Source organism: Xenopus tropicalis, chromosome 10, assembly GCF_000004195.4.
Source record: "Xenopus tropicalis strain Nigerian chromosome 10, UCB_Xtro_10.0, whole genome shotgun sequence".
Lineage (NCBI taxonomy): Eukaryota > Metazoa > Chordata > Amphibia > Anura > Pipidae > Xenopus > Xenopus tropicalis.
This window is the reverse complement of record NC_030686.2, coordinates 22,067,303-22,095,029: the sequence shown is the minus strand read 5'-3', so window position 1 is coordinate 22,095,029 and position 27,727 is coordinate 22,067,303. Positions and strand designations below refer to the sequence as shown.

At 38.4% G+C, this 27,727-nt stretch overlaps 1 protein-coding gene across 2 annotated transcripts in view; it reads left to right on the top strand.

The window, feature by feature from the left end:
- The window catches only part of ramp2 (receptor activity modifying protein 2), a 32,371-nt gene extending 8,045 nt beyond the window's left edge, over positions 1-24,326 (top strand). Inside the window, exons 2-4 of one of the 2 annotated variants that reach the window (XM_031894744.1) lie at positions 20,139-20,216; positions 20,964-21,042; positions 22,876-24,326. In XM_031894744.1, the coding sequence (XP_031750604.1) occupies positions 20,139-20,216; positions 20,964-21,042; positions 22,876-23,131 (413 nt within the window). In that variant the 3' untranslated portion in view covers positions 23,132-24,326. Of the gene's footprint in view, positions 1-20,138; positions 20,217-20,939; positions 21,043-22,875 lie in introns of both variants that reach the window. The other variant, XM_002932503.5, reaches the window with a different exon arrangement.
- Positions 24,327-27,727: the final 3,401 nt, after the last annotated feature.

The following is a 27,727-nucleotide window of genomic DNA, read 5'->3' as shown; positions in this document are numbered from 1 at the left end:
TTACATTTATTCTTTTGCAAACTGGAAATTGGACAACATACACAGCACAACCTTCATGTTGTGCATATGTTTTGTGAAGTTCACATGCAGCAATACTGGGCCATTTCTACTGGACTTTCTGTAGCTGTCTATGAGTGAATGGCACCAAAGCCACTGATAAAGGTCTTCTTGCACCTAACACTTGCACCTTACACTTGCACCTAAGATTTTCCAGCCTTTGGTCAGCACCCTCTTAGCCCCCCAAAAATCTACAGATATAAGAGAATAGAGAGTCTTTCAATCAGCCATAGTTTCAAAAGGTATGTAGGACCTCAGCTCCACAAATGTCACACTGTTTTATCTCTGGGTTTCAGATGTATTTAATAGGGTGACAATATTTTTTTTCTCTCTTCCAGATATATTTGAAATGCAGAAAGTTAGCTGGGATTTAGGGAGAAAGCTTATTTGTTTTACCAGATATGCCCAAAGTCCAGATAGAAATACAATAAGGGTAATGTCCCATGTAGAGATTAGTCACCCACAATAGATCTTTGCTACCACGGGTGGCTAATCTCTCCGAAATGCCTTTCCGCCAGCAACAAAGGGAATTGCCTGTGGTAAAGCTTATGCATCACTATGGTTTTCTGAAGTCCTGCAAAGTTGCTTGCAGCAGGAAACTTGTGTTGTGAAAGTAATGCATAGGAGAGAGATTAGTTTCCCAGACAGATTAGTTGCCCACTGTAGCAGAGATATATTGGGGGCAATTAATCTCTTTGTGCCCCAAGTTCTTCCAGAGGGAGGAAGCTTCACAGTGTGGCAACCACTCCCATACACAATTTGAATGCAGAGTTTACAAACATCACAACTGTCAAAACACCACAATTTGTTCATGAAACCATCTCATGTATGGCCTTTCAATTAATGGTAAAAATATAAAAATAATGTAATGTAAAAATATGGACAAAAAGTACAGACACGTCAGCTCTCCTGTATTTGTTGGGAGTCTCCCTGATATACGCCCTTCTCCCTGGTCTCCCATAGTAAAATGTCCGTCCAACTTCGGGTGAAGATTCTATGAAATGCATAGAATTATTTCCCAAAGTTTTAACACCAAAATACCAAAAGCAGTGGAGCTGGGAGCACAGTAGGGTAGTGATACAGGAAAGGGAAAAGGGTGAACCAAGAAAGGGGCAAAGGCATGACAGTATCACTTAAGATCCAGGTTGGGATTTATAGTAGCATTTTTACATAAAAAATGTGTTTCTATTCATGTGAATGGGTGTAATACCTCTCTCTGGTGCCCAAAAACAAAAAAGAAAGGTCACTATGGGGAAAATTGCCCCTTTTGCCAGCAGTAACCTCACAATGACACTTCTTACTTTTTCATAGGAACCTTGGTTCCTTTTAGGTTTGAGAGGCAGCAATTCATTAATTGTCTGTGTTACAGGCCACAGCGACTAAACAGCTGCTGACATCCCTGTTAGAAACTAACATGAAGTAACACACAACATTATATGTCAGTATGTGTATTAACTTACTCAGTATAGAATCCTGAATGAGAGAAACATGATACTGGAAATGGAAACATGATTCTTTTCTGTGCCAGAAAAACTTCATCTTGCACTGAACAACACAGGTCCCTCCCAGAACTCCAGACAAGATAGGGATTATGAAAAGCAGGAGCCTCTCAAAGTCTGGCAGGGAGTACTGTCATGGAAGAGCTGAGGGCAGAAATAAAATAAAGGTCCCTGCAGATGTTTGTGTACAAGAGCGGGGGTGAGAGGCCTCGCTGTATAGTGGGGCTCCCCCAGGCAACACAAAGGACAATACTATAAAGATCTTGGCCTGAGGCACTAAAAGGTTTGTGCTTGATGTAATATGAGTTTGTTCCAGATATATAGAGTACATTAAGTCTCAAGGTTTGAAGTTATTTTCTGATAAATTCAGTAACATTACCAAGCTTTAATCTATTGCAAAATGACAGATAAACAATGCCTTTATCTCTATGCTCTCTCCTAACTGCCATATTCCCATGGCTCTTATCAGTGCTAAGACCTGTACCCACATAGCCCCTTCTCACAATATCTCCGCTGTCTGCACAACTCCTCTCTAGTTGTACTCTAGCTAAAGAAACAGCAATGCTAAAATCAATTTGCTGTTATGTGAAAAAGTAAATCTATTGTAAGTTTTACTAATACCTCACAGTATTTATGTTGGCTTTTGCAATATATGATATATTTATTCATTTTTTTCTTGAATCCGTTAAGTTAATTAGTGCCACATTAGTCTTGCAAGCCACATTATGATATTGGCTTAATATAAAGGCATAGGGCCTTTGGAGATGTTTTAATGTAACTTTGAATAAAGTATTTTTTGCTTTTAAACATTTTTTGTGACCCCTGTAGAGTTTCTTGAGTGCCTATTTGTCCATGGTGGTTGTTGATTTTTACTATATTTTAGGACAGGGTTTGCCTAGGCTGAAGAACAAGCCTTTGGCAGCCTATTATTTAAAGGAACAGTTCAGTGTAAAAAGAAACTGGGTAAAATAGGTTGACTTCACAAAATAAATTTTTTTTTAATATAGTTTGTTAGCCAGAAATGTAATCTATATGAGGAGTGGGCAGATGTCTAACATAATAGCCAGAACACTACTTCCTCCTTTACTGCTCTCTAAGCTGTTAGCAGTAGGTAACCAGTAACCAATTAGTGATTTGAGAGGGACCACATGGGACATTTAGTTCAGTTAGTTTGCTATTAACTCTGACCTGCTTGCTTACAAATTAACTGAACAGTTATGTCCCATATGGCCTCCCCTAAAGTCACTGACTAACTAAGAGGTTAGAGAGCTGAAAGCAGGAAGTAGTGTCCTGGCTATTATGTCAGACATCCTTTTACTCCAGCCTTTATAGATTATATTTATGCTTAACCAACGATATTTTATAAATATTTTTCATTTTGTGCAGTCTATCTATTTTACCCAGTTTCATTTTTACACTGAACTGTTCCTTTAATTCCTTGCAGCACAAAAAAAAACCATGTCAAAGGCACTCACCCTCCATAACATAAAAAGACCATTAGTAGTCAAAGGCAATTTCATGGTATATGTGCCCCAAGTTCACAGAGACACCTATAGGTAAAACACCTAAGTACAGAAAGAAAAATAAAATCACAAGGCAAAATATAAATTTCTAAACAAGGGAACAGCTAAGAGGAAAGCCAATACAGGTCCAATAAAGGCAAATAAGAACTTTCACAGCCAGTTAAAACCCATAATACAAAAAGTTGGCGGGTACTGGGTGGGAGAAAGATTTGTAAACCATACATACAGTATAAAGCATAGTAAAAAATGCAGGAGGGTTTGCTAACCCTTTTCTACTGTTTGTGCTAATTAAGAACCAGTTGATGAAGTATACTGTAGGTGACTGGTTGGCTCCAGGGAACTATAAGTATGTTAAATTGACATCTCTGGTAGAAAGCTACATTACATTACAAATCACATTATAAATAAATATTAGCAACCTTGTATGCACAAAATATCCCATGAAATAAATCTAATTATGAGGTGAGCATGCGGTGGATGTGATTTGTTAAAATATTTCTAAAGCATTTGATAATGCAAGCCATTTTTAGCAATTAAATCAAGGAATATTGGACTTGAACATGCTATTTGTACTTAAGATTACAAGGAGTGGTGATAAATGGAATGTTTTTAGTTGGACCAATGTTGTTATTGGAATAACTTAAGTCTCTCCATGGTCTGTTGCTTTTTAATTTACTCATGAATGGTCTTGATGTTGACATTGCATGTACTGTATAAAAAAAAATAATAGGTTCCATGCAGGACATTTCTTTTTTGGAGTACTTTCATAAAAAACATGATGCTAGGTATACACTAAATTGAAATGTTCTGGTGGTCTTCTTTCTTATGGTCTCCTTATGTGAGAAAGACTTAAATGCTATAACAGGTAGACTGCAGGCATGAAACTACTTAAAATAGCAGCTGCTATCTTAAGCCAATGGAGAAAGCTTCAAAAGCTTAGGTACTCAGGTAAGGCAATGGTTCCTGCAGAATAAATATATTATTCTAGGTGGCACTAATGTGGCAAATCTATTGGCAGTAAAATGACAAGATAACTTTCCTTCTCCTTTAATGACTTCTAGCTGCAGGGTCTATTTCCTCTCCGCCTCAGTTATAGGAATATCTGCTGAACATTCTGGGAGGTTAATTATCATCTTGCTATTGTTTTGCTGTGCAAATGTAGGGCGTCAGATCCCCAAAGTTTTTTGGCTGTTGGACGGAAGGTATAATGGGGCAGGCCCTGCAATGTGTGCCATAAATTCCCATTATGAACCAGGGAGGACCAAATGGACTATTCCCAAATGGTCTAGCCTACACTTAAAACAGATATGAGTTTAGGTTTATATATTTATTCACCTCTTTTATTCCCTTGATATATTGTTGTGTGTGCTGTAAATGTTGTTTTTAACCGAATCCTTTAAATTGAATTGTTGTCTGGTATTGGCTGATAATTTATGTCAGCAATTAAGTAGCATTTTTATTATATGTTATCCAGCACTTGTATGGAAAGAGCCAGTGCACTGGGAGATACTTTGTCTTATGTTTATTGCCTGAGCAAACAGGTTTTGTGCGTTGGAGTTGAGGTGTTGTGGGAAGCTTATTTCTATCAGTCAGTGAGTTCCATCTATCAGTTAGTATTTGCCCTTGGCTTGTCTGACTTTCATTTGTGTTGACCCCTGGGTACTGCATTGTCTAGTTTATTGGTTATGACCTGGTCCCATTTTATCACTGGTACTCTGCTTGTATATGATCTGGCTAGCCTCCTGACTCCTCTACTCTCTTACCCATTAGTCCTGTTTCTCCTCTATTGTGTATGAAGTGGCCCGGCTTACCATTCCTCCACTCTCATTATTCTTAGAGATGCCCCTAGCCCCCTGCCTTTCTGACACTGTTGTAAGTTATAGTTCTGCATCCTGCTATACTCACAAGCAAGGAGATGGGGCATGCTAATACTTTTCCTGGTGCTGTTGTGCATTATAGTTCTGCATCCAGCTATACTCGCAATCTAGGAGTTGGGGCTCGCTTATACAATTTCTGGCACTGTTATGCGTTATAGTTTTACATCCAGTTATACTCACAAGCAAGGAGCTGGGGCTCGCAAATACGATTCCTGGCACTGTTGTGAAGTTATAGTTCTACATCCAGCTATACTCGCAAGCAAGGAGCTGAGGCTCCTATTAATCTTAGCACTGTTGGGAATATGATTCTAATATGCACATTGAGCCTTGAGGGCCATCCCACATTCTGTACTGGTATTACAGGCTCAGCCTTTGGGATTCAGCACTAAGTTTGCACAGGAGCAGTAACCCATAGTAACCAATTAACAGGGTTACTGCTACTGGGCAAACTTAGTGCCTTTAATTATGGGGGTTAGTGTCTCATACCCTAACCCAAGGTGTGGTCCTTCATGGTTCCTGGAAACTATTTAGCAGGTCTTAAAATAGGAAAGTGACCTTTTTCATAGTTCTTGGAATAATTGACAGCCCTTGTGCTGAGACATACCGATTTGTTTATTATTTGTATGTTAGAAGTAGACAGAATCTAGAGGATCAGGGCTAGGTGTTCTAGTATCTGAAGAGGGGCTGATTTAATGCTGTTAACGTTTGCTAGGAACATTTCCTACAAAGCACAAGGAATACTCTATGAAAGGGTCCCTTTAAAGCAACTAATACTTTTCATATGCTGAGCTGCAGAGGTCTCTCTAGTGCTACAGCTGAGCTGGTCATCCCCTTGTGGAGCAGCCTCTCTTTGCTCTCAAGCCAAAGCAATCAGAGGGAAGCTGAACTGATAGGCCTGCGGCAAAACTCTGTGGTTTCCTTTGGCTGTTGCAGTGTGTGCCATTACAGCAAACTCAGACCCCGGGGTCTTCTGTGAAAACTCCATTCTCTAATAGCAAATAAAAAGAGGTCAGGCTTTTATAAAGTAGTGGAAAATTGAGACGTTGTTTCAAAAAAGGCAGTTTGTGAAGAAAATAAGAGGAATAAATGTTGGAAACATATTTAGAAAAAAGCACGGGATAGACAGAAAGATCCATGTTGCACATGAAATCAGACACACTTTGGGGAAAAAGTCATATATGATACTATTTACAAAGCCAAAACAACTTTTTTTTGCCCATTTTCCACTCTACATATGATTTACATTGCTTTCAAGTGCCAGTAAGCAATTTGCATATTTATAGACTTTGATGTATTTAAATTAGGACCCCTCTAGAGTTTTTCGGTTTTCATTTATGTATAGCGATTTCCTTTGGTCAGTGATAGCATTATAATACATAACAGTGTATTTTGGTGAGGGGCTATGCTGAAATAATGTTAGGTAATGTGGGCCTTTAATGCTAGGAGGTAAGGGGAAAATTGATTGACGGATCAAGATCTTTTTTTTCAACCTAAATTAACAAACTAAGGCAACCCCTCTCTTCTTTAGGGTAATACATATATTTGCATTTATTTGTACAGGTATGAGGATCTGTTATCCAGAAAGCTCTGAATTACATGAGGGCCATCTCCCAAAGACTCCATTTTAATCAAATAATTAAAATTTAAAAAAAATGTATTTCTTTCTCTCTGTAATAATAAAGCAATACATTGTACTTGATCCCCACTAAGATATAATAAATCCTTATTTAAAGTAAAACAACCCTATTGGGTTTATTTAACGTTTAAATAATTTTTTAGTATATTTAAGGTATGGTGATCAAAATTACAAAAAGACCCCTTATCTGGAAAACCCCTGGTTCCCGAGTATTCTGGATAACAGGCCCCATATCTGCACAAGAGAAGGTACTAATACCCCCGTAACTGTTCAGAAACAAGGTTCAATAAGCACATGGGGCTCGCACTAGAAGAGTCTGCTGTTTTAAATACTCACCTAAAAGACTTGAATGGTCAATGGCAGGTATAAGCTACAGGGTAAAACGTCTATACTCCTACATTAATTGGATCCTCATATCCTGTTGTCCAGAAACAAGCAGCTACTTTTCCATAGTTGGCCGTTAAAAGAAATTCAACCTGGCATGAATACGTTATTCCTGATTTTTGAATTGAACAAAATTATATCATTCTGAAACATTTTGGCCTTAGAGTAAAATCTTTTTTTTTTTTTTTGCTATGTCCAGGACATCTGCTTCAGGATTCTCTAACACTTACCAGCTATTATTCAGAGCACACCAGACTGGTGTATTGGCATAGCCACCCTATGCTTGGAGTACATATGTGTGCAAATGCCCTTAAATAGCTTCAATACATGTTCAGTTTTTGATCCAAACTATTGCTTTAACTTGTACTTGTGTTTTTAAATGAGCCCTATATAAAATTCCAATAGATCAGCGCTGAAAATCTACAACTGAATTATGAGGCTTTAGCTAGGCTCAGGACATCTATCCCAACTCATTATTTTCTTCACAACACGTTCATCAGATATCTTCACAGGAGAGCAGAATGGCATTTTCACTGGTGGATGTGAGTCATTCATTGCATAGACCCCTTGTGCTCATGAAAAGATATGTTGAGAAAACAACACAGGGGGCACTTGAGGGCCAGAGTTTCAAACTCTAAATTAAATAATTAACTGAAGTCTTTGAATACACATTGAATTATGCCTGTAGCAGCACAAAATATTTATTTAAAGGGGAACTCCACCCAAACACAACTAAATTTTTTTGAAAAGTAAACATAATTTCAAGCAAATTTGCAATATACATTAATTAAAAATATGCAGCCCTTTTCATGATTTTTAATATAATATTATGGTTTAGAACAGTCCCCTAAGCCTGGCCCCCTATTCTCCTGCTGATCTGGCTGACTACTTTGAATCTCATAAAATGAAACAGTAGGTGACTGTCCTCAGCCTGCATCCTTCAAATCCCACAATTCCCTGCATACATAATGTTAAGGTATGAAACATCACAGTGCAAGGGATTGTGGGTTATGTAGTTCCCGGATGCTGTCTGTAAGCTGAGGTTGTTACAATTTGTAAGATCAGTAACATCAGTCCCTACTCCCCTGCCAGGATTTCAAATGATGCAGAAAGAGAAGAACTGGTTTGCAGCCAGATTTCAGCATATAAAAATGTTATTTGTTCACACTTTTTCAATAACAGGTTACAGTGCTAGGTACACAGTATTAGGAGTTTCAGTGCTGTGTTAACACATTTTGGTTTGGAAAACCGGAGTTTCCCTTTAATTTCTTGTAATTGGTGCTTGAAGAAAATTTGCATTCTTTCTCTGAACCAACACAGGTCTGACAGTTTGCTCAGTAACTGGGTTTGGACCTATGTCAATAGGTGCATATTAGCTAAACATCCGGCCCCAGTGGTTCACCTCTCTTGTTTCCCACAATCTATAAGGCTTTTCTGTTGGTGAAAGTAATCTGGAACAGGAGGGAACCTGTTCCAACAAGAAATTATTTTTCGGGAACAGAGTTCCCTTAGGAACCACAAATATTTCAGTAGAAAAGCATCAGATTACATACAGTTTGGGGTTTCTTAGTCAGCAAAATATAACAATAATAATATACCTGTTAAGGGGCAAGATCTTGAAGGAACGCTTTGCAAAGCAGCACCTACTAATTTATGGCTAATTTTTACTAATTATTCTTATAATAAAAGTGATTTATTACTAGTTTGACACCTAATTAGACACATGATATATCTTATGTGTTCTTACAAATGTATTTACAAACTGTGATGAACAATCACAAAATGTGATTATTATAGCTATGGTCAGTTGCACACTCACAGTGTAAACACTAATAACCTTATATATATTTTTAAAAGGGTCACTTTTACTTAGGTAGAAATGTGTGAGTGGATGCCCTTTCCTGTGGGGGGTGGGGGGAACTGTTGTCAGGGGCCCCTGAGATGGAAAGACACATAAAAGGGGGTGGGGCGTGCAGGTAGTGTTTGGCAGATCATAGCTGTGGGAAGGATTAGGGGCATGGGATGGTTTTTTTCCCATTGTGAGACCATTCTACTTGTTGGCAGGACCTACCTCCCAGGTGACCAGTGGGACAATCATTGGGGCCCCTTGGATGGAGGTTTCTGGTAACTTAGTAGTATGGCCCATCTCTTCCTTTCCAAAGCAGCAGTTTTACAATTCTATGATACTGGCTATGTTTTTAGACAGCAATGCAACAGTAGCCTGAGATCCATCTTAAATCTTTATTGCTTTACATTAATGTAGGAATTTGAGCCTAAAGTGGATTAATTACTAGCGCTAAAAACTGTCCAACACTCATTAGAACTGCATACAAGTTGAAATAGAAATAGCCCCCCAAGTAATCATAAAGCAACCATTGCATTGATTCTATATTTGTTGCGTGTCCCTATGTGTGTGAGCGCACATGAGCACAGAGCTTAAGTGCAATATTGCTTCACTGTTAATTAGTTCCCTCACTGAACCACATTCTGCTATATTTTTTACATTATTAATGGGCTGTAACATTGCAATAAAATGTATTAAAGAGCATTTACATCCAGAACATCAGCCATTTTTACCATATTTTCTGCCTCAGGCATTAGTATAAAGCTACAGTGGAATGCATCCTAATTGCTAACCTGGTACTTAAAAGCTACTACTTTTTTATCTGTACGCTCACTGTAGTGAACTATACATTAGCTATTGGTTAGTATTCCCTGCAGCAAGACATGTTTTTAGAATATGCACCCTTTAGGAACCAATGGAATTTCCTCTTCCAAATTTTGCTCTTTGTTATCTTACGTGACAGAATGCACTCTGCTTTAATACAGGAAAAGCACACTTCTTATCTAGCAGCTAACAATCAAACAGGAGCACCTTATATAAATAAAGGCACGGCTCAGGGCTGTTGCTAGATGTGGTGAAGGGAATGTAACTGGATCAGACCCAGGGAGCTCAAGGGGCCCATGGTTACAAAGAATTGATTCTTGCACATTTTAAAGTTTATAAAACTGAAATATAACATTACTAATTTACAGTGATGGGATGTGTAGATAGTGGGCCTGGGATTAAGAACTTAGTTATATGAGGTTTGGAGGTTGGAGTGGCATAAATATCAGGCCCACAGGAAGGTCTAACTGTACCAGGGAGACCCACTGACTTCAGCTACACAACTACACTGAAGCTACCTTGGGTGGGGGGCCATCTGCAAAATTTATTTTGGGGTCCCTACTTAAATAAAAGGTCACTTTCATATTATGAAGGGCACAATTACCAAAGTAAAACTTTAAAATATGCAAAACCTCAACAGGCCACTTGTTTTGTAACCCTATGCATACTGGACACCAAATTGTTTAGAAGACCCGTGTCTTCTAAACATATGATGTTTTGCAGTTTGGAGTAGATCACGTTTTCTCATTTTCTGTTGCATAGCAGTGATGTAAGCCAGGATATTTGTATGCACAAGATTATAACCTTTTTGGTTAAAGTGATACTGACACCAAAAAACTACTCTTCAAAATATTAATGTACATTAAAAGTTACCTATAGGGAGGGGGCGTGGCCGGGATGCCTAGCTGAGAAGACATGCTGTGCCGTAGCGCCACACTCCTGATCAAATCCTGTAATTCAACCAATTTACCAACAAAAATCCATTGGAAGAAGATGCGCACCCGCTTGCCCAACAGGTACAACAACTGCAAAGAGACCACCAAGCTATGATGAACCTGAACGACCTGGAAAATCACAACATAAGATCCAATCTAAGAACTGTTGGCCTACCAGAGGGCTGTGAAGGGCTTAATATTTCTTGGAACACTGGCTTGGAGCTACTACCTTTTCCCAACATTTCGTTGTTGAAAGAGCCTATCAGATACCAGCTAGACGACCACCACTGGGTGCACCCATGTCCGCTCATCCTGAAGCTGTTGGACTAGAGACAGATATTCTGCACTCAGAGCTGCCAGGGAAAAGGATGACATCATGTACCAGAACATTAAAGTCTCCATATACTACTCACTGACCGTCCAGAAGAAGAGGGGGACTTTCCTCAAGGCATGTTGCAGATTGCAAGAATGGGGAATCAAATATGCCATGATGTATGCTGCCAGGATGAGAATACAAGATCAATCTTTTTTGACTGCTTTTCTCCTTTCAATGTCCTACTTCTGAACTATGGGCATGTGTACATCAGTCAAAGGTGAAAAGGGATGGTACCCTGGGAAGTGTCTATTGGTCTCTGGGCCAGTTATTATTAGTATAAAATAACCATGCTGAAACACAGACAAATCCAAATAGTGTCCTGGAATGTCTGCTGCATTTATTTATATGGTGGGACAAAAAGTTAGAGCTCTAAGGCAGAAATGGGTTGGCACTCTTTATCATGCTGATTATTCTACTCATTTGAGAGGGGTAGCAATACTAGCCAGGAAAACCATAGGCCTGACGATACAGGAATTGGTAACAGACCAGAAAAGCCAATACATAGTTCTGAAGTGTCAACTGCTTGGTCACTGTTTAATCATAATGAATGTCTACATACCACCCCCATTCAATATTAGCCTTCTAAACAAAATATTAATGTTGGTAGCCAATTTTTAATTCGGTCCTCAATCGTTCACTGGACAGACTTTGCCCACTTCCACATGAAACCTAAGCTTCATACAACTGGATGAATGGAGTGGGCTTGCAGGATATATGGAGAGGTAAGCACCCAAATACACGACAATACTCCTGCTATACGATTGCAACATCCCCACTTTCCTGCATAGACCTAGCCCTAATGAATGCTTAAGAGCCCCACCAGCTCACTGCCATCCCTAGACTAACCACAGGCGAGGAATTACTTGACCACCAGGCCATAGCCAATGCATTTGTAAAATATTAAAAGCATTTATATATAACTTCAAAAGTGACCCAAATAGACCTCCAGGAGATATTTTGGCCAACATCTCATTCCCTAAACTGAATGATGAGCAAATGATCTTTTTAGATACACCAATATCAATAGATAAAATCTTTGGTTTAGAGGAAGTTTATTGGATGGGTCACCAACTGCAAAGGTCCAGGTTAACTCTTATTTATCGGAGTCCTCTGAACTACTCAGGGGCACCAGGCAGGGGTGCCCATTGTCACCCCTGCTTTATGTCCTGGCAATAGAACCACTGGCCATCCTGATTCAGAGAGACCCTCATATAGTTGATCTGAAAGTGGGAAGACTAGAGGAGAAGGTCTCCTTATACGCCAATGACATACTGGTGTATTTAGCAGACCCTGGCACATCCCTCAATAAGCTGCTACAGGTGGTAGCAGGGATTATGCAGGTTTGAGGGTGAATTGGGATAAAACCACTATTTTTCTACCTCTAAGTCCTTATATAAATTTCATAATGCCCCAATCTACCTAACGAAAAGCTGGTTCAAGCAAAGTTAACACCTGCATTTATATGGGCGGGACAGACACCCAGAATCTAGAGTCTAGCTACCCTGCAATCTCCAACCATGAAAGGGGGGTTGGCACTGCCAAATTTTATGCTTTATTATCATGCCTCCCAATTTGTGTATGCACATTGGTGGTTAGCACCGGATATTAATAACCAGGCACTCATTGTGGAGGCAGCATGTGCAAACCACCTCTACCAAGGTTGGTACTTAATCTTTCCAACCACCACCAGTATAAATACAGTCATACAAACTTTTACCTTGTACCTGAAAAGATATTACCCAAGGCCGGATATCTGGTCCCCTGGCTCACCCTTATGGGGTAACAACTAACTCACTAATTTTCTGAGACTGTCAGAGGCCGGTCTATGGGCCTCCTTGGGCATTAAATACCTTGGAAAAATAGCCCATGGGGGACAGTTGAAACCCTTCCAAGAGTTAAAAGTGGAACACCAGCTGCCACTTTAAATGTTATTCAGGTGTATCCGGCTAAGATATGCCTTTCAGGCCCAGTTCCCTACTAGAGCTATAGATATATCCCAAAGTACACTTACCTTTGAAAGTCCAGATTATTAAAAGCTAATACTCTAATATATGCCATTCTTCAGAAACCCCTAGACACTTACCTGGAAAGTCTTTGTTTGAAGTGGGCATAACAGATTCCTGCAATAGAGGGGGAGCCTTGGACTAAGTACCCAAGCTCAAAATGTCCAACAGGGAAAGGCCCATTCAGCTAAAGTTTCTTCACAGAGTATACTTGACTCCTTATAGATTAGCTAAGATATAATGGGGCATCCCAGACACATGCTACAAATGGGGAGTGGATGTGGGAACTATATATCATGTATTCTGGGAATGCCCTCAAATTCAAAGGTATTAGAAGGATATTCTAGAATTTATACAAACAAAATTTGTTCCCCGGCAATTGTGTCTGATGGGTCACATAGAGCCACTGATGCTTAACTAAAAAGTTATAAATAAGGTCCTTCCCTTGCATCCAGAGGGTGTCCGGGTAAATTCACTGCCGTCTGGGGCCCATGGCTGGCACTACTAAAAACAGCAGCCACTGCAGAATAATCAAGGCCATATATCCCGTGGGGTAAGACCGAGATCAAACCATTCCCTGACAACCACAATTGTGAAGCATGCTTCCCCAAGTGCACAGCAAATGTTGAGAATGCTGGTTTATCCAAAACAGATGTTAGACACCTCCTTTCTTTTTTCCTTTTTCATAGTACTATAGTTTTGTACTGTTTTACATGAAAATATAAAAATAAAAACTTAACTATAGATCATGCTGATTTTTTTTCACTATTATGGCTTTTCTTGTAAGCAATTGTTACCTGAAGTTTCTTACCTGACTGTTTTGCAAACCTGACTCCTTTCTCAACCTGTCAGTCATAGCATTTAATACTGCTGCACAAATATGGCAGCCCCCACATAGAGAAACATGGGGGGTCAGATAGATAATGTAAAAGCATCAGGCAAATATGTTTAAGGCAAAATTATAAACAGCATGCAAAGACAATTTTATAATAGATGTAAAAAAAAAGTTTTATTTCTGGTGCCAGTATCTTTTTAAGTTTTACATGAACCTGATGTCTTGTGTAGATTATTAAATTACAGAGAAAAGGGAAATCATTTTTAATTAGAATTATTTGCTTATAATGGAGTCTATGGGATATGGCCTTTCCATAATTCAGAACTTTCTGAATAATGGGTTTCCAGATAAGGGATCCCATGCCCGTATAGGAAAAGTGAAGACATTCTTATGTGGTACTGCAGCTTGGCTTTAATCTGGAAGGGGGGAAAACTCCTTGCTTAAAAAAAAGGTGGTTTTTCAAGTTAATTTCGGTAATACTGCATTTTATCATTTTCCAAAATGGCATCCAAACAGGTTTTGAAACTATCTATGTACTATTTCTGTCACTAGAACAGCTTCAGCTAGAGAATTCCACATTGATGGACTTACTTCATCATGAAAAAAATTAGTTTGACATGATCTCTCCTTCATAAAGCCATGCTGATTAAATCGTAAAATGCCTTTCTCCAGAATCTAATCTTGTGATAAGATTACAGGTCTACTACAGGTATTACAGGTAACTACCAGGATAAGATAATTTTTTTGCAAATATTGGAATTATACTACCAATACTCCAATCCATTGTTAGCATACTAGATTAAAATGTATAAAGGGAAAGGGAGTCCATCTGCATAATCAGCAACCTAGGGCATTTACTACATAGGTGTTTTAACCATGACTAATATGGAGTACCTATATCAAATGCAAGGACATTAGTAGAACAGAACTTGTGAATATGTGCAATACAAGTAAATCATCAGACCACTGGACCATGTTGAAATTCACTACCATATTCTGTGTCAACCACTGACAGTTGGTTTCAGCTAAGCTGTCTGAACTACTACAGGGTAGGCCCTGTAATGTTAGCTCTTCTATTGCATATACTGGGAAATGAAATTTAAATGCAGCTGGCATATTCAGTTTCCCCTGTAACAAATATATTTTCAGTTTCTAATGGAACCACACTTTCAGTGTGCAAATTACTGATATATTTAACACTTTTTGGCAATTAGTTTTTGCACGTGGAGTAATCATTTTCTTGTGTTCTATTTTTGCCTACTCGATTGCTGCTTTACAACACTAGTAGTATTTATAGGTCCTAAAAGATGAATATGTCCTCTCTGACGTTTATTAAATGCTTTCCTCTTCCTTCCTATTAACTTCCTTATGTCTGTATTTAACCACACTGGTTGATACATAATCTTTTTCCATTTCTTGAAACCGTAATGGTTTAACATTATTCTAACCCTTCCACTGCCAACAGTTCTATTGTTTTAACTACCTAAACATTTTGTGCGCTTTTACCTTACCAGCATTTTCTGTTTGAGCCAAAGTAAATTAAAAGCCCCATTATAAAATCTTTCCAAATTCTGTATACATTTTTGTGTATTTTTACTTACCCAAAAAACAAGGTTTTTATAGAGAACCATATCAGAAATAAATTTAATTTATGTGCAGAAATACAAATTATTTTGAAAGCCCAATGTTTCCAAAGCACACCAGTGCCAAACATATATAGTTTTATGTAAACTTGTAGCACACTGCCAGATTCTCAAAGTATCACCCTAAAAAATCAGCATGTGTTAAACAACAGGAGATCAGGAGATCAGGAGATCACAAGACCACAAGAAACCATATGTACACATGCTGGTAAATCCAATACAGGTAATGTACTTTTGTCATTTTTTTGAAATTTCTGAACATCATTAATATAAATAGAGTCTTGTGGACAATTAGATGCCCAATTTGCAAAGAATTAGGAAAGTAGTGCATACAAATTGTCATGGCAGCATCATCTTGTGCACTTCCTTGCAAATTATGATGAAAAAGCAGAAAAAGTAAGGTCACCCACAGAAATATATATATATTTCTGGAAAATACATATTATGTCAAAACCAAAATGGGCCTTTCTATGCCAAGCAACTACAGTTGCTTAATTAAGCAGTTTGTATAATTTTTTTTGAAAAACACCTCCAAGCTTGCAGTTAACAATCATCTTATATGTATGCATAACTTTATTTATAAAGCACTACAAGGATACACAGCGCTGTACAGTCTTACAATATACACAATTACCCACAAGGAGGACAAGTGTTATAATAAATACAATAAACAAGTATAAATACACAGAGATTAAGTGCCATGTGGTATGAGACACAGTAGGAAGGAGGTCCCCTACGCCATAGATCTTATGGGGCATCTTCCAGATCTACTTTGATAAACAGATAATACACCTTAAAATATGAATGGGCTGCAACTTGCAAACAGTTGATGCTCAATATACATAAAATTACCAACCTATACAGCATTGTAATGGCTATCACTACAGCTACTGCAAAATAAACACATTGCCTGCATTTTGTGTGTGGAAAAAGCCACAAAAAGTAAGCTGAGCCCACAAAGTTTGTATATTCACAAAGAACACATTTAGGGGCCCTACTAATCAATTTTGAGATAATTTAGTCTTTTTTCTAACTTTTTTTAACTTATAGAACATTTCGGAATGTATGCAAAAAGTTTGTTAAAATTCCACAAGTTTTTAGTGGTTTTCATTAAATTTCCACAAAAAAAAAGTACCATTGAGTCCTATGGAAGGCTTCCAAAGCCAGACAAGGAAGGCATCAAAGCCAGAAAGGTTTTCGTGGCTTTTTGTTTTTTGTTTTTGTGACTTTCAGAACGCAGTTCGTATATGAATAAAAACTGAATCCAAGTTTTCCAGTTTTTACATATCTCTGATAGAACGATCACACAACATAATAATATTTTCCTCAGTGCGAACAACAGCTGTTAAAAGTTGGCTAACTGCGAGAAGGATTTCTTGTTCTAGGTGGTTAGCTAATGACTTCCACCAATTCAATGGAGCAAATTTATTTTTAAAAAATCTCCAGCAAACATGTCCTGTTGAAAAGTTCCCATTACACCCTGAAATTTTATGGCTGTAGGTGATATACCATAATCCCACAGTACATGTTGTGCAAATCTGCTTTAAGGGAAACTCTGGCTTCTGAACCAAAATTTGTTAAAAAGCCACAGACAACACAGAAATCCTTAATTTACCTGTCACTGTAAAAATAACATTTTTACAAGCTGAAATCCAGCTGCAAAACAGTTCTTCTCTTTCTGAATCATCTGAAATCCTGGCTTGACAAACCTTGTCAAGACTGGCCTCTGGTGAGTGACCAGCAAGTTGGAGCCTATGTGCAGAGAAACCCCCAGAAACACCCTTAAATGACTGGATGGATTGTGAAGGCCAAATGAGGTGAAGCAAAGGCATTTAATAGAAACCAAACAGAACAAAAATAAGTGTCAATATACAGGCCTGTGATGAGGCAAGATAAACAGAGTCCATAAACAGGCAAGTTGGTCAGGGCTGGCAGGGCAAGGTCCGTAAGGCAGGCTGAGTTCAGTGGCAGGTAGCAGGCAAACAAGGTCGAGTAAACAGGCTGAAGATCAAACCAGGGAATCCAGAGAAGACAAGTACCAGGTGGGGACAGGAGATCAAAAGTGAAGAACCAGGCAGGGCACAGGCAGGGAGCTAGGGAACCATGGATCACTGAATCATAGGATGTCAGGAATCAGGATGGCAGCTAGATCAGACTCAGCAGGAACGATGATCGAGTACTGGGAGTTGCCAGGAGCAGATTTATAAAAGCTGCTAATTACAAGACTAGCAACACATGCAATCATCGAGATGGGTGGAGACAAGAGGGGAGCAGGTAGAGTTGCTGAATGTACATCAGGGCAATTGACCAAGCCCTGCTCAAAGAGCCTCTTGTGCCTCTAGTGCAATCATAGTTCATCACGAAGTCCAGGGTTTGATTTCCAACAAATCCTGACAATGTTATAAATCATAACAACTTCTCCACAGCTTACAGTCAGCATGCAGGAACTACATAACCCGCAATGCATTACACTGCAATGTTCCTTTCCTTATTGACATCACAGAAGGTTAATGATCAAATTGAGGAATATTGGCCTAGAACATAATATTTGTAATTGGATAGAGAGTGATGGTAAATGGAACATTTTCTTATTGGACCAGTGTGGTTAGTGGAGTACCGCAGGGGTCAGTCCTTGGTCCTTTACTTTTTAACTTGTTTATTAATGACCTGGAGGTGGGCATAGAGAGTAATGTTTCTATTTTTGCTGATGACACTAAATTGTGCAAAACTATAAGTTCCATGCAGGATGCTGCTGCTTTGCAGAGCGATTTGACAAAATTAGAAAACTGGGCAGCAAACTGGAAAATGTTGACAAGTGCAAAGTTATGCACTTTGGTAGAAATAATATAAACGCAAACTATCTCCTGAATGGTAGTTTGTTGGGGGTTTCCTTAATGGAGAAGGATCCAGGGGTTTTTGTAGATAACAAGTTGTCTAATTCCAGGCAGTGTCATTCTGTTGCTACTAAAGCAAATAAAGTGCTGTCTTGTATAAAAAAGGTCTCACCTTGAGTATGCAGTGCAGTTTTGGGCTCCAGTCCTTAAGAAGGATAATAATGAGCTGGAGAGAGTGCAGAGGCACTCTTTAAGGGGATGGAAGATTTAAGCTATGAGGTTAGACTGTCGAGGTTGGGGTTGTTTTCTCTGGAAAAGAGGCGCTTGCGAGGGGACATGATTACTCTGTACAAGTACCTTAGAGGGGATTATAGGCAGATTGGGGGTGTTCTTTTTTCTCATAAAAACGATCAAAGCACCAGAGGCCCCCCTTTAGATTAGAGGAACGGAGCTTCCATTTGAAGCAGCGTAGGTGGTTTTTCACGGTGGAATGCCCTTCCTAGAGATGTGGTAATGGCAGATTCTGTTAATGCCTTTAAGAGGGGGCTGGATAAGATTTTGAACAAGCAAAATATCCAAGGCTATTGTGATACTAATATCTACAGTTAGTATTAGTGGTTGTATATATAGTTTATGTATGTGAGTGTATAGATTGGTAAGTATAGGTTGTGTGTGCTGGGTTTAATTGCATGGACTTGAACTTGATGGACTCTGGTCTTTTTTCAACCCTATGTAACTATGTAACATGTGCGGTGAATTGTTGGATTTGGAGGGTGCATGCTGAAGGCAGGCAGAAGGCAGTCAACTACTGTTACATTTTATTTGAGTCTCAAAGTAGTCAGCAAGATCATCAGGAGAACAGGGGACCAGGCTTAGGTAACTATTTCAAACCATATTATTACATTAAAAATTATGAAGATGATGTTTATATTTTAATATGTATGTATACTGCAAAATTGCAATTGGAATTATGTTTACTTTTTAAAAAGCTTAACCCTTTAAGTGCCACAGATGTAGATAAAAGGACTGAAGTGCCACAGCACATAGATTCTACAATCAGCAGTTCTTCCTGGTTTGGGAGCAAAGGAGCGGCCAACTCAGTGCAATGTGCCTGAGTCTGAGCTTTCAGAAGGAGCCAGCACTACACATAAGAACTGCTTTCAGATAACCTATTGTTTCTCCTACTCCCATGTAACTGGAAGAGTCCCAAGCCGAACTTGGATTTCTTATTATTGAGTGCTATTCTGATATAAACTGGGAGCCGCTATCTTGCTACCTTCCCGTTGTTCTGCTGATCGGCTGCTCATTTCGATATCACTCCAACTTGCAGCTCAGCAGTAAAGTGTGACTGAAGTTTATCAGAGCACAGGCCACAGGACTGTAACACCCTGGGAAAGAAGAATATGGCTAGCCACATGTGAAATTTCAAAATAAAATATAAAAAATCTGTGTTTGTGAAAAATGGATTTCAATGCAGAATTCTGCTGGAAAAGCTCTTTTTACTTACACATTTTGAAAAAAACATGTTTTCCCATGACCCCTGGTCCCTGACCACTTTGCACTTGTCTTGCAGAACTGGGTTTCATAAATGGAGTATCTATCTCTGGTACAGCCTTATAGAAAACTCCATTTATATACCTTGGATTGGCTGGCCAGCTACTCAAATAGTCTGACTTGACTACATCTCCACACAAACCGCTGCTCCTGGTTCCTCCCTTCAAACTCCTGACTTGAATAATGAACAAAATTTGCTGACTAATTTAAGGGTCAGTTTGCCCCTGACCTTCAGCCACCCAGTGTATTCAGAAGTCAATAAAATTAAAGCTCCTTAAAGCACTTTTTTTCCTAATGCCAGTTTGTTTCCACAGTTGCCAGTTCAGTGGCAGTCCAGCAAAACCTCACAGATTCTGCTCATAATGAGACCAAGCACATTTTTAAGGACATACGTAAGTTTTGATTTTGATGTGATATCTCATTGAAGTTCTAACTACATACTTATATAGTGTTTGTTGAGTACAAAAGTAATTTGCATTGATCACTTTTAAAGGGGTAGTTCAGCATTAAACTAACTTTTAGTATGATATATAACTTTTTAGTCAATATGCAATTGGTCTATGCAATTTTTTTTTAGAGATTTTGAATTATTTAGCTTTTTATTTATCAACTCTCTAGTTTAGAATTTCAGTAGCTGTTTGTAATTCTGTGCAACATTCTAGTATACATTGCTGTTGCAAGGGATAGCTGTCTGATATTTGCATTCTCTGAATTACGGTTTATGACACAAAACCACTTTGAAGTTTCATATTAAATGAATATAGGAAAGTTAAAGGGGGTGGGCAAGTTTAAGGGGTGGGCAAGCTTAAAGGCCAGGCAAGGGTAAGATTTGTGATGAATTTATCATTGGGTGTCCACTGAACGGTAGCACAGTGCTTAATGTATCTATAACCTGGTGATTTTTCTTAAAAAGGACATTATTATGCAATTATTTGAAAAATACTATAGAATGTATATAGGTGTGTAATTCCATAGATTATTATTATAACTCTTAAGTGTAAGCTCTCTTTTGTATCAGTTGCAGAGTATTTTATAATTCTATATGTTTTATAAATATGTGCTAATAATAGTAATAATAACAATAAAGTTTCTATTTATAATTTTCTTTCCTGCAGAGTCAATGCATCTTTATTTTGCAGAGTCATGTTGGCTTGGTTACACCAGGAATATGTCCACAGTAAACTCGGATAATTGGTGTGAATGGCATCATATCAACAGGTAGACATTGTAAAAATATCAAAAGGGTTTGTGTTTTGTTGAGATATATATACACAGCAGTGATCCCCAACCAGTGGCTCGTGAGCAACATATTGCTCACCAATCCCTTGCCCCCAAACCAGGTAATTATTTTTGAATTCCTGACTTGGAGGCAAGTTTTGGTTGAGTAAAAACAATACTTACTACCAAATAAAGCCTCCTGTAAGCTGATAGGGTGCATAGAGGCTACCTAATCGCCAATCTTAGCCCTTATTTGGCACTTCTATTAATTTGTGATGCTTGTGTTGCTCTCCAAGTCTTTTTACATTTCACTGTGACTCACGAGTAAGATGGTAAGGTAAGGTTGGGGACCCCTGATATACAGTATATATACTTGTCAGGCTCAGAACACCAATATATGAAATTAGTGCTAATTTATTTTACTGCATTACGTCATGCATGTGACATCATGCTCATCGTGTGTGCGCGTGTGATATCACGCTCAGCGATGGAGCTGGAAGGTTGGGGGGTCGGGTTGCGCGCCTATGTCTCAGAAGTGACATCACGCACATCGTGCACACTTCCGCAGAGCAACCTGACCCCACAGCTCCGTTGCTGGATTTCCTATGGCAATCCATGGCGGAGGCTGGGCGCATTTTTTTATAAAAACTTATAGGCACCTGAGGTGCCTTATTATAAATACGGCCCTGGACTCATGATATTATTAATGACTCTCAACATTAAATTATACGGTGTCAGTGTTTTTTCAAACCTCAAGACATGGACCTAAAACATACAATTTTTTTTGGCTAGAATAAAAGTGCAATTAAGAAGACCCTAGCATACTATAACACCTTTATACATTTTTCAGCCTATTACCCATGTTGTCTAGAATAAAATAAATATAGAATCTGGAACAATGCTCTTTATGAATTAGAATACAGGAGGGTATGGCCTTCCCTGTCTTAAAGGAGAACTGTACCCTCAGAATGAATACTTAACCAGCACATAGTTTATATCATATTTAGTGGCCTATAAAGAATCTTACCAAACTGGAATATATTAGTAAATAATGCCCTTGTGCATCTTTTACCTTGAGCGGCCATTTTGTGATAGTCTGTGTGCTCCCTCAGAGATCACCTGATATGAAGTTATGCAGCTCTTGTTGTATGTGGGCCTTGGTTTGTTTGTGTACACTGTGAATTGTACAATCCCAGGAGGGGGGCCTTAATGGGTTGTTTTTAGATGCAATTGTTTTTGAACAATACAGTCAAATTTAGACAACTGCAATAACACTAAGAACTGGTGTATAAAATGCCTTATTTATATAATTCTCTCAATGAAAGCTACTATTGTATATGATACAACAACACATTTCAACAAAATAAGGATTACTGTATCCTTGATATGTACAAATATTGCTGCTTTAATCCCTGGACCCCCCCACACCCTTCCATTAATCCATTCCCCTAGCCTTAATTTCTTGTTTATGTATAGAAAATAGTCTTGGCAAAAGCATAAACCGCTGAAACCAAATATTTTTATGTTTTGCCTATCTTAAAGTCTGACTGAGCAGCAGTTACTTTGCGGCTTTTCATTTAGGTAATAATGGGCCATAATCAAGGATGTTATTGTAATCTGGGTTCTCTTTCTAGCAGACAATTGTACCATAGTGACAATATGATCAATGCCAAGAGTTGACTGTTTCATTGATTGTGAAACTTGTGACTCTCTGCTTTGTTGAACTAATTTGTGCTGTAGTAGCATACTGTATATATCTGGGTTCATCATTAGATGATACTCCACTACTGTGTGCACACACTGTATAACTAGTTTTTTTTTTTTCTATCCTAGACATTACAGTAATTTAAGAATATGCCTAGAGGACTTGGCTGAAATTTTGAATCTTGCATTCCCAAATAATATAGCCAATAACTACATTATGATGGGACACAGGACTTACTTTATAAACTGTACTCTACCATTCCAAGAGCTTGCAGACCCTCCAGAACATATTCTGTTGGCCTTAATACTTGCCCCCATAAGCATCATCCCATTTCTGGTCACTCTTGTGGTTTGCAAAAGCAAAACTACCAAGCCACATACCTAAAGCCACTCATGCAAGGTTGCTGTTGTTTGGTCCCAGGACTGCTTGATAACGTGCCAGCATTTGGCTTGGACAGACCCAAGCTTATCATGCTGACCCTTGTTCTTCATATTGAAGTCTGATAACTGCAACTTTGTGATGTATCCAATGGCCATATTACTGATAATATATAATCTGTAAACTTATTTTATCACATTATTTCACTGGATTCAACTTTTCTCCAATGTGATTTGAACCCAAAAACAGCCACTGGATTTATTTTCAGTATATGTGATCAACAGCTGCACATTGTGGTCATCGAGACTGCTGTATACAGGAAATGGTCTTCCCTTTTTCAGAAGACATTATCAACATTCACCAAATTGCTGTCCATAGAAAACTGTTGTAGTATTACAGGATTGGGAGATTAATATTGTTGAACCAATGACGTGCAATCTAATGAGACGTTAAAAGGACAATCAGCACTCCTAAGGGACAAACGAGGAACATGATTTTGGACACAAACTGTGATTAAACCAAGAAATGTGGCATTTTATTTTTTTCAGTGCATAATTTATAAAACGATTGTCTTTGTAAAGACAGAATCACCCATAAAATGGGGGAAAATACTGTTCACTTGGCAAACTGGAGATTTCTTTTGTGTGCATCATCTCTTCTTATATTTAACGTCAGCCTAAGGGAACAATAATGGAATGTTTAAAAGAACATGTTTTTGCATTGTATGTGTACATTAAATTTCATACTACTGTCATTTTCTAGAAAAAAAACTCTGTAGCCTGGGCAACACCATCATTCCTTACTCTTATTATTCTATCGAGAATGCCTCTACTAAATGGCCTTCAACTTGTGCTGGAGTACCTAGATCATAGCCTATGGGCAATACTTCCTATTGCTTCCTGTTCCTGTTCAACAATGCAACTGTTGTGTTTTGCCACAAAATCACACAAGTGCAGGGGACCTATTGAGTTTGCACTTACTGTTTTTTTTAGAGGATACTTAAATGTAAGAGAAGCTTTTTGCATTTTAACAAGTGACATTATTATTTGTCTGCAATATTTGTGAAAAGTTTGTGAAAATATAAATAAGCAAATTTCATGTAATGAATCCGTGAACTTGTAGATGCTTACCGTCTTCTACTTATGGTAGAGAACAAGGCAGTGGTCAGGAGAATGCCTGTTTATTAAACACTTTGAATGTGTTTGTCCAAGTCTTAGAAACATTGATAAAAGAATGGCATAAAATTGTATATTATGTATATATGTGCTGGGAAATTCAGGGTTGACATACATAAGTACCTTGCACACCGGAACAAAGAAAATACTGGGCTCTTTTAGGGCCTTTTACAACACTGGTTATAGGTAAAAGGTTAACATCCCCTTTCAAAAACACACTAATCTATCACTGTTAAATCAGTCCAGACATTCCTAGCAGCAGTGTAATATCTGGTAATGAGCCATTCAGAAAAGGGGTTATTTATACTACTATCTTGAGGTGCAATAGCTGTGAGAGGGGTGGGCACTGCAGAGTAGGAAGGGTTGGTTGTTTTGGCATCAGCAGGGAGGAGTGCTAGGTACTGGCGACCAGAGGTAAGGTCCTCCAGTGAGTCCATGGGCTTATAGCCCAATACCAATTTGCACTGTAAGAATATGTTTCATAGGTGGTGCTATAAACCTTTGAGTGAACTGACAGACAAAATTCTTAATGAATTTATGAATTCATCTATAATTTGAAAAATATGTCCTACCCTAGAGATGTGCGCTAATTTTTTTATTAGATCAGTATTTTTTTTAATCAAGCAGTAAAACTGATTAATGATCTTCTGAATTGTTAATCCTTCCATTAGCTTGCATGGGCTCATTTTCAGGGACTAACGATTTGGAGAGGAGTTCATACTCAAAGTGGTCAGATACATACAAACTGACACATCAATCTGCTTTGAAAAATGTTCCTGTCAGGAAATGTTAATAAATTTGATGGAATTACGTCTGTTGGGAATCCTTCAGGATGCCCCAGGCAGAACTGTCATAAATCAGTCTTAAATAGAAACCCAATGGTATTGTCTTCAAGTAAAACAGAGATTTGTTTAAATTGGAAGCAAGTCTTTATGGTACTTAAAAATAATGAAAGACCACCATAAAGAGCTGTACTCGGTCAAGAAGCACTGCCGAACTACTCTATTATCACACATCCGATACAAAAAAAGAGAAAAAAAATATATGCAATGCTAAACAGACATATTGGCCATTCTGACAAATCAAAATGTTCTCTTTTTATAAGTGGCACGCCCTGTTTCTTTTTATTTCATATATTGGGCCAGATTCAATTCCATGAGAAAACAGTATTTTATGGTATATCGTGTGAAAACTGAAGGATGAGATTTAATTTGAGAAGAGAACTTTCTTTTAAATCAGTTTCAGTTTTTTCCCATAGACCTAAATATGAGTAAAATGAGATGGGTGAGTGCCAATATGATTGTATTGGGATTAAGTAATAAAAAGCACTAAATTTGCCAAGGAACAGTAACCCATTGCAACCAATTAGCAGGTAGCCTTTACTGGTTACCTCTTTAGAAGCTAACAACTTATTGGTCGCTTTGGATTACTGATCCTGTGCAAACTGAGAGCCTTTTATTACATATAGGGATATTTATCTACATAGTCCAAAAATAAAGGACTCAGATCTATAGCACCCAAAAAATATTAAATTCAAAATGTTCACCACATAAATGCTTTTCGATCCTCAAGCCACTATCTCCCATCCACCTATGGTCCCATCAGAACAGAAACACACATTGGTGAAAATTGTAATTTATGCAGAAAAAGTGGCACATGGGAAGAGGGCTGAATGGGGGGAGTTAAAGACAGAAGGTTGTCTCCTACTATTAAAACAAGAATAAGTCCGCTCTCCTCCAATTCAGATATTCCATTAATGAAGCAATATAAACTTCATGCTCTGCTCCAAGTGCATCTTATACTTTCAATTGTGCATTTTAATACTTTCTTATTTAATATTATACTCCCTTCCTTCTTCCCCCAATTTTAAACACATCCTTATTCCATACTACTTTATTTTACAGTCAGTTCACAACTACAGTGTCCCTTTTTTTCTCCCACTCCATTTTTAACTTGAACTATTGAAAAGTAAACTCTTTCTGTTCATTTTAGTCCTATGGCTCTTATCGGCCTCTCTACTCTCCCTGACGCATCTCTTTTTTTCCTGCATCACACCCACACTAATGGGGAGTGGTAGCTTCAAAATCTTTAGCAACACACAGTTAGGGGCAGATTTATCAAAATGTCAGTTCAGAGCTTAATACATAAAAACTGATCTATTCATTCCTATGGGATTTTTAGAAGGGCATTTATCAGTGGGTGAAAGGTGCCAGCAAACAGAGACGCTCAGGAGCAAAAGAGGAATGCCTGCTGAGCATGGGAAAAGTTTAACAGGCAGAGAACATTGAGGAGAATCATGTTCCCACTTGCCAGGCCTTCTAGGATAGTCTGTAATTCTGATATGAAAGAATGCTTGATTCAGAGTAATATCATGACTACGGTAGAAAGGTTATGTGACTTCTTTGTAAAAGCTTTGTCAAACCCTTACTCTATGATATCTGACTACCTATGTCATATTATAGCAAAGACCATTTATTCCTCAAATGCCAAAGTGACAAGGCTGGTACAAGAGGAACTTGCCTAGGGTGCAATGACCTTCCCCCTTGAAAACAAAATCATACCTCTGCACATAAAACACACATTTTTTTTAAAGTTACAGAAGTTATAGAGCTATCGGGAGCGAAGCATGGCAAAGGTGAGCAGGTAGTAAAGGAAGGGGGGCTGTTGTGATGGCAAGGGGCTGTTTAGGGAAACCAGTGAACAAGTCTGCAACTGAAGGGGAGGGTGGCAATCATGAATGCGCACAAAGGATACGTGCCTTGTGCAGCCAGTACCAATTAGCCCGGCTCTGTAAACTGACCATTCCTCACAGGGAACTTAGTGGCTTTCTTATGTATTGATGTGACAGTAGGTACCCATGTATGGAGTGCACACAATATCATTTGTACAAAAAGATCAGCCAGTTCAGTCACTGAATCAGACTATAAGGCTCATTTACTAATACAAATGCTAAGTGCTAAAACAAATGGCAATTGCAATATTTTTACTCACAATGCAGCTCTTTCCACCAATTTCACCATTATAATGGATCCACCCACAAAATAGTCAACGTGGTTACCACCAGAAACAGCATTAGTATGTGATCCAATAGATGCAATTCAGTTACGTGTTAATGGAGTCCTAAAAGTAGCAACTCCTCAAGGTAAGTGTTACTACCATGGCTCCAATGTGTTCATGCACCCTATACTTTGCACCATGCACACTATCGGGATTATTTAATAAAAGGCTCTAAGTTCACAGTCAATGAGCCAGGACAGGAGTGGGGTAGGGTGTTAGTATGACTCCAGACAGAGTGCTCCCAATGCTCAATATAATTTATATTATTATCCCAGCAGTAGCTAAACTTTGAGTGGCATCACCTTTATTGCTACAGCAAGGAACATAAGTATTTGAACATCCTGCGATTGTGGAAGTTCTCCTACTTAGA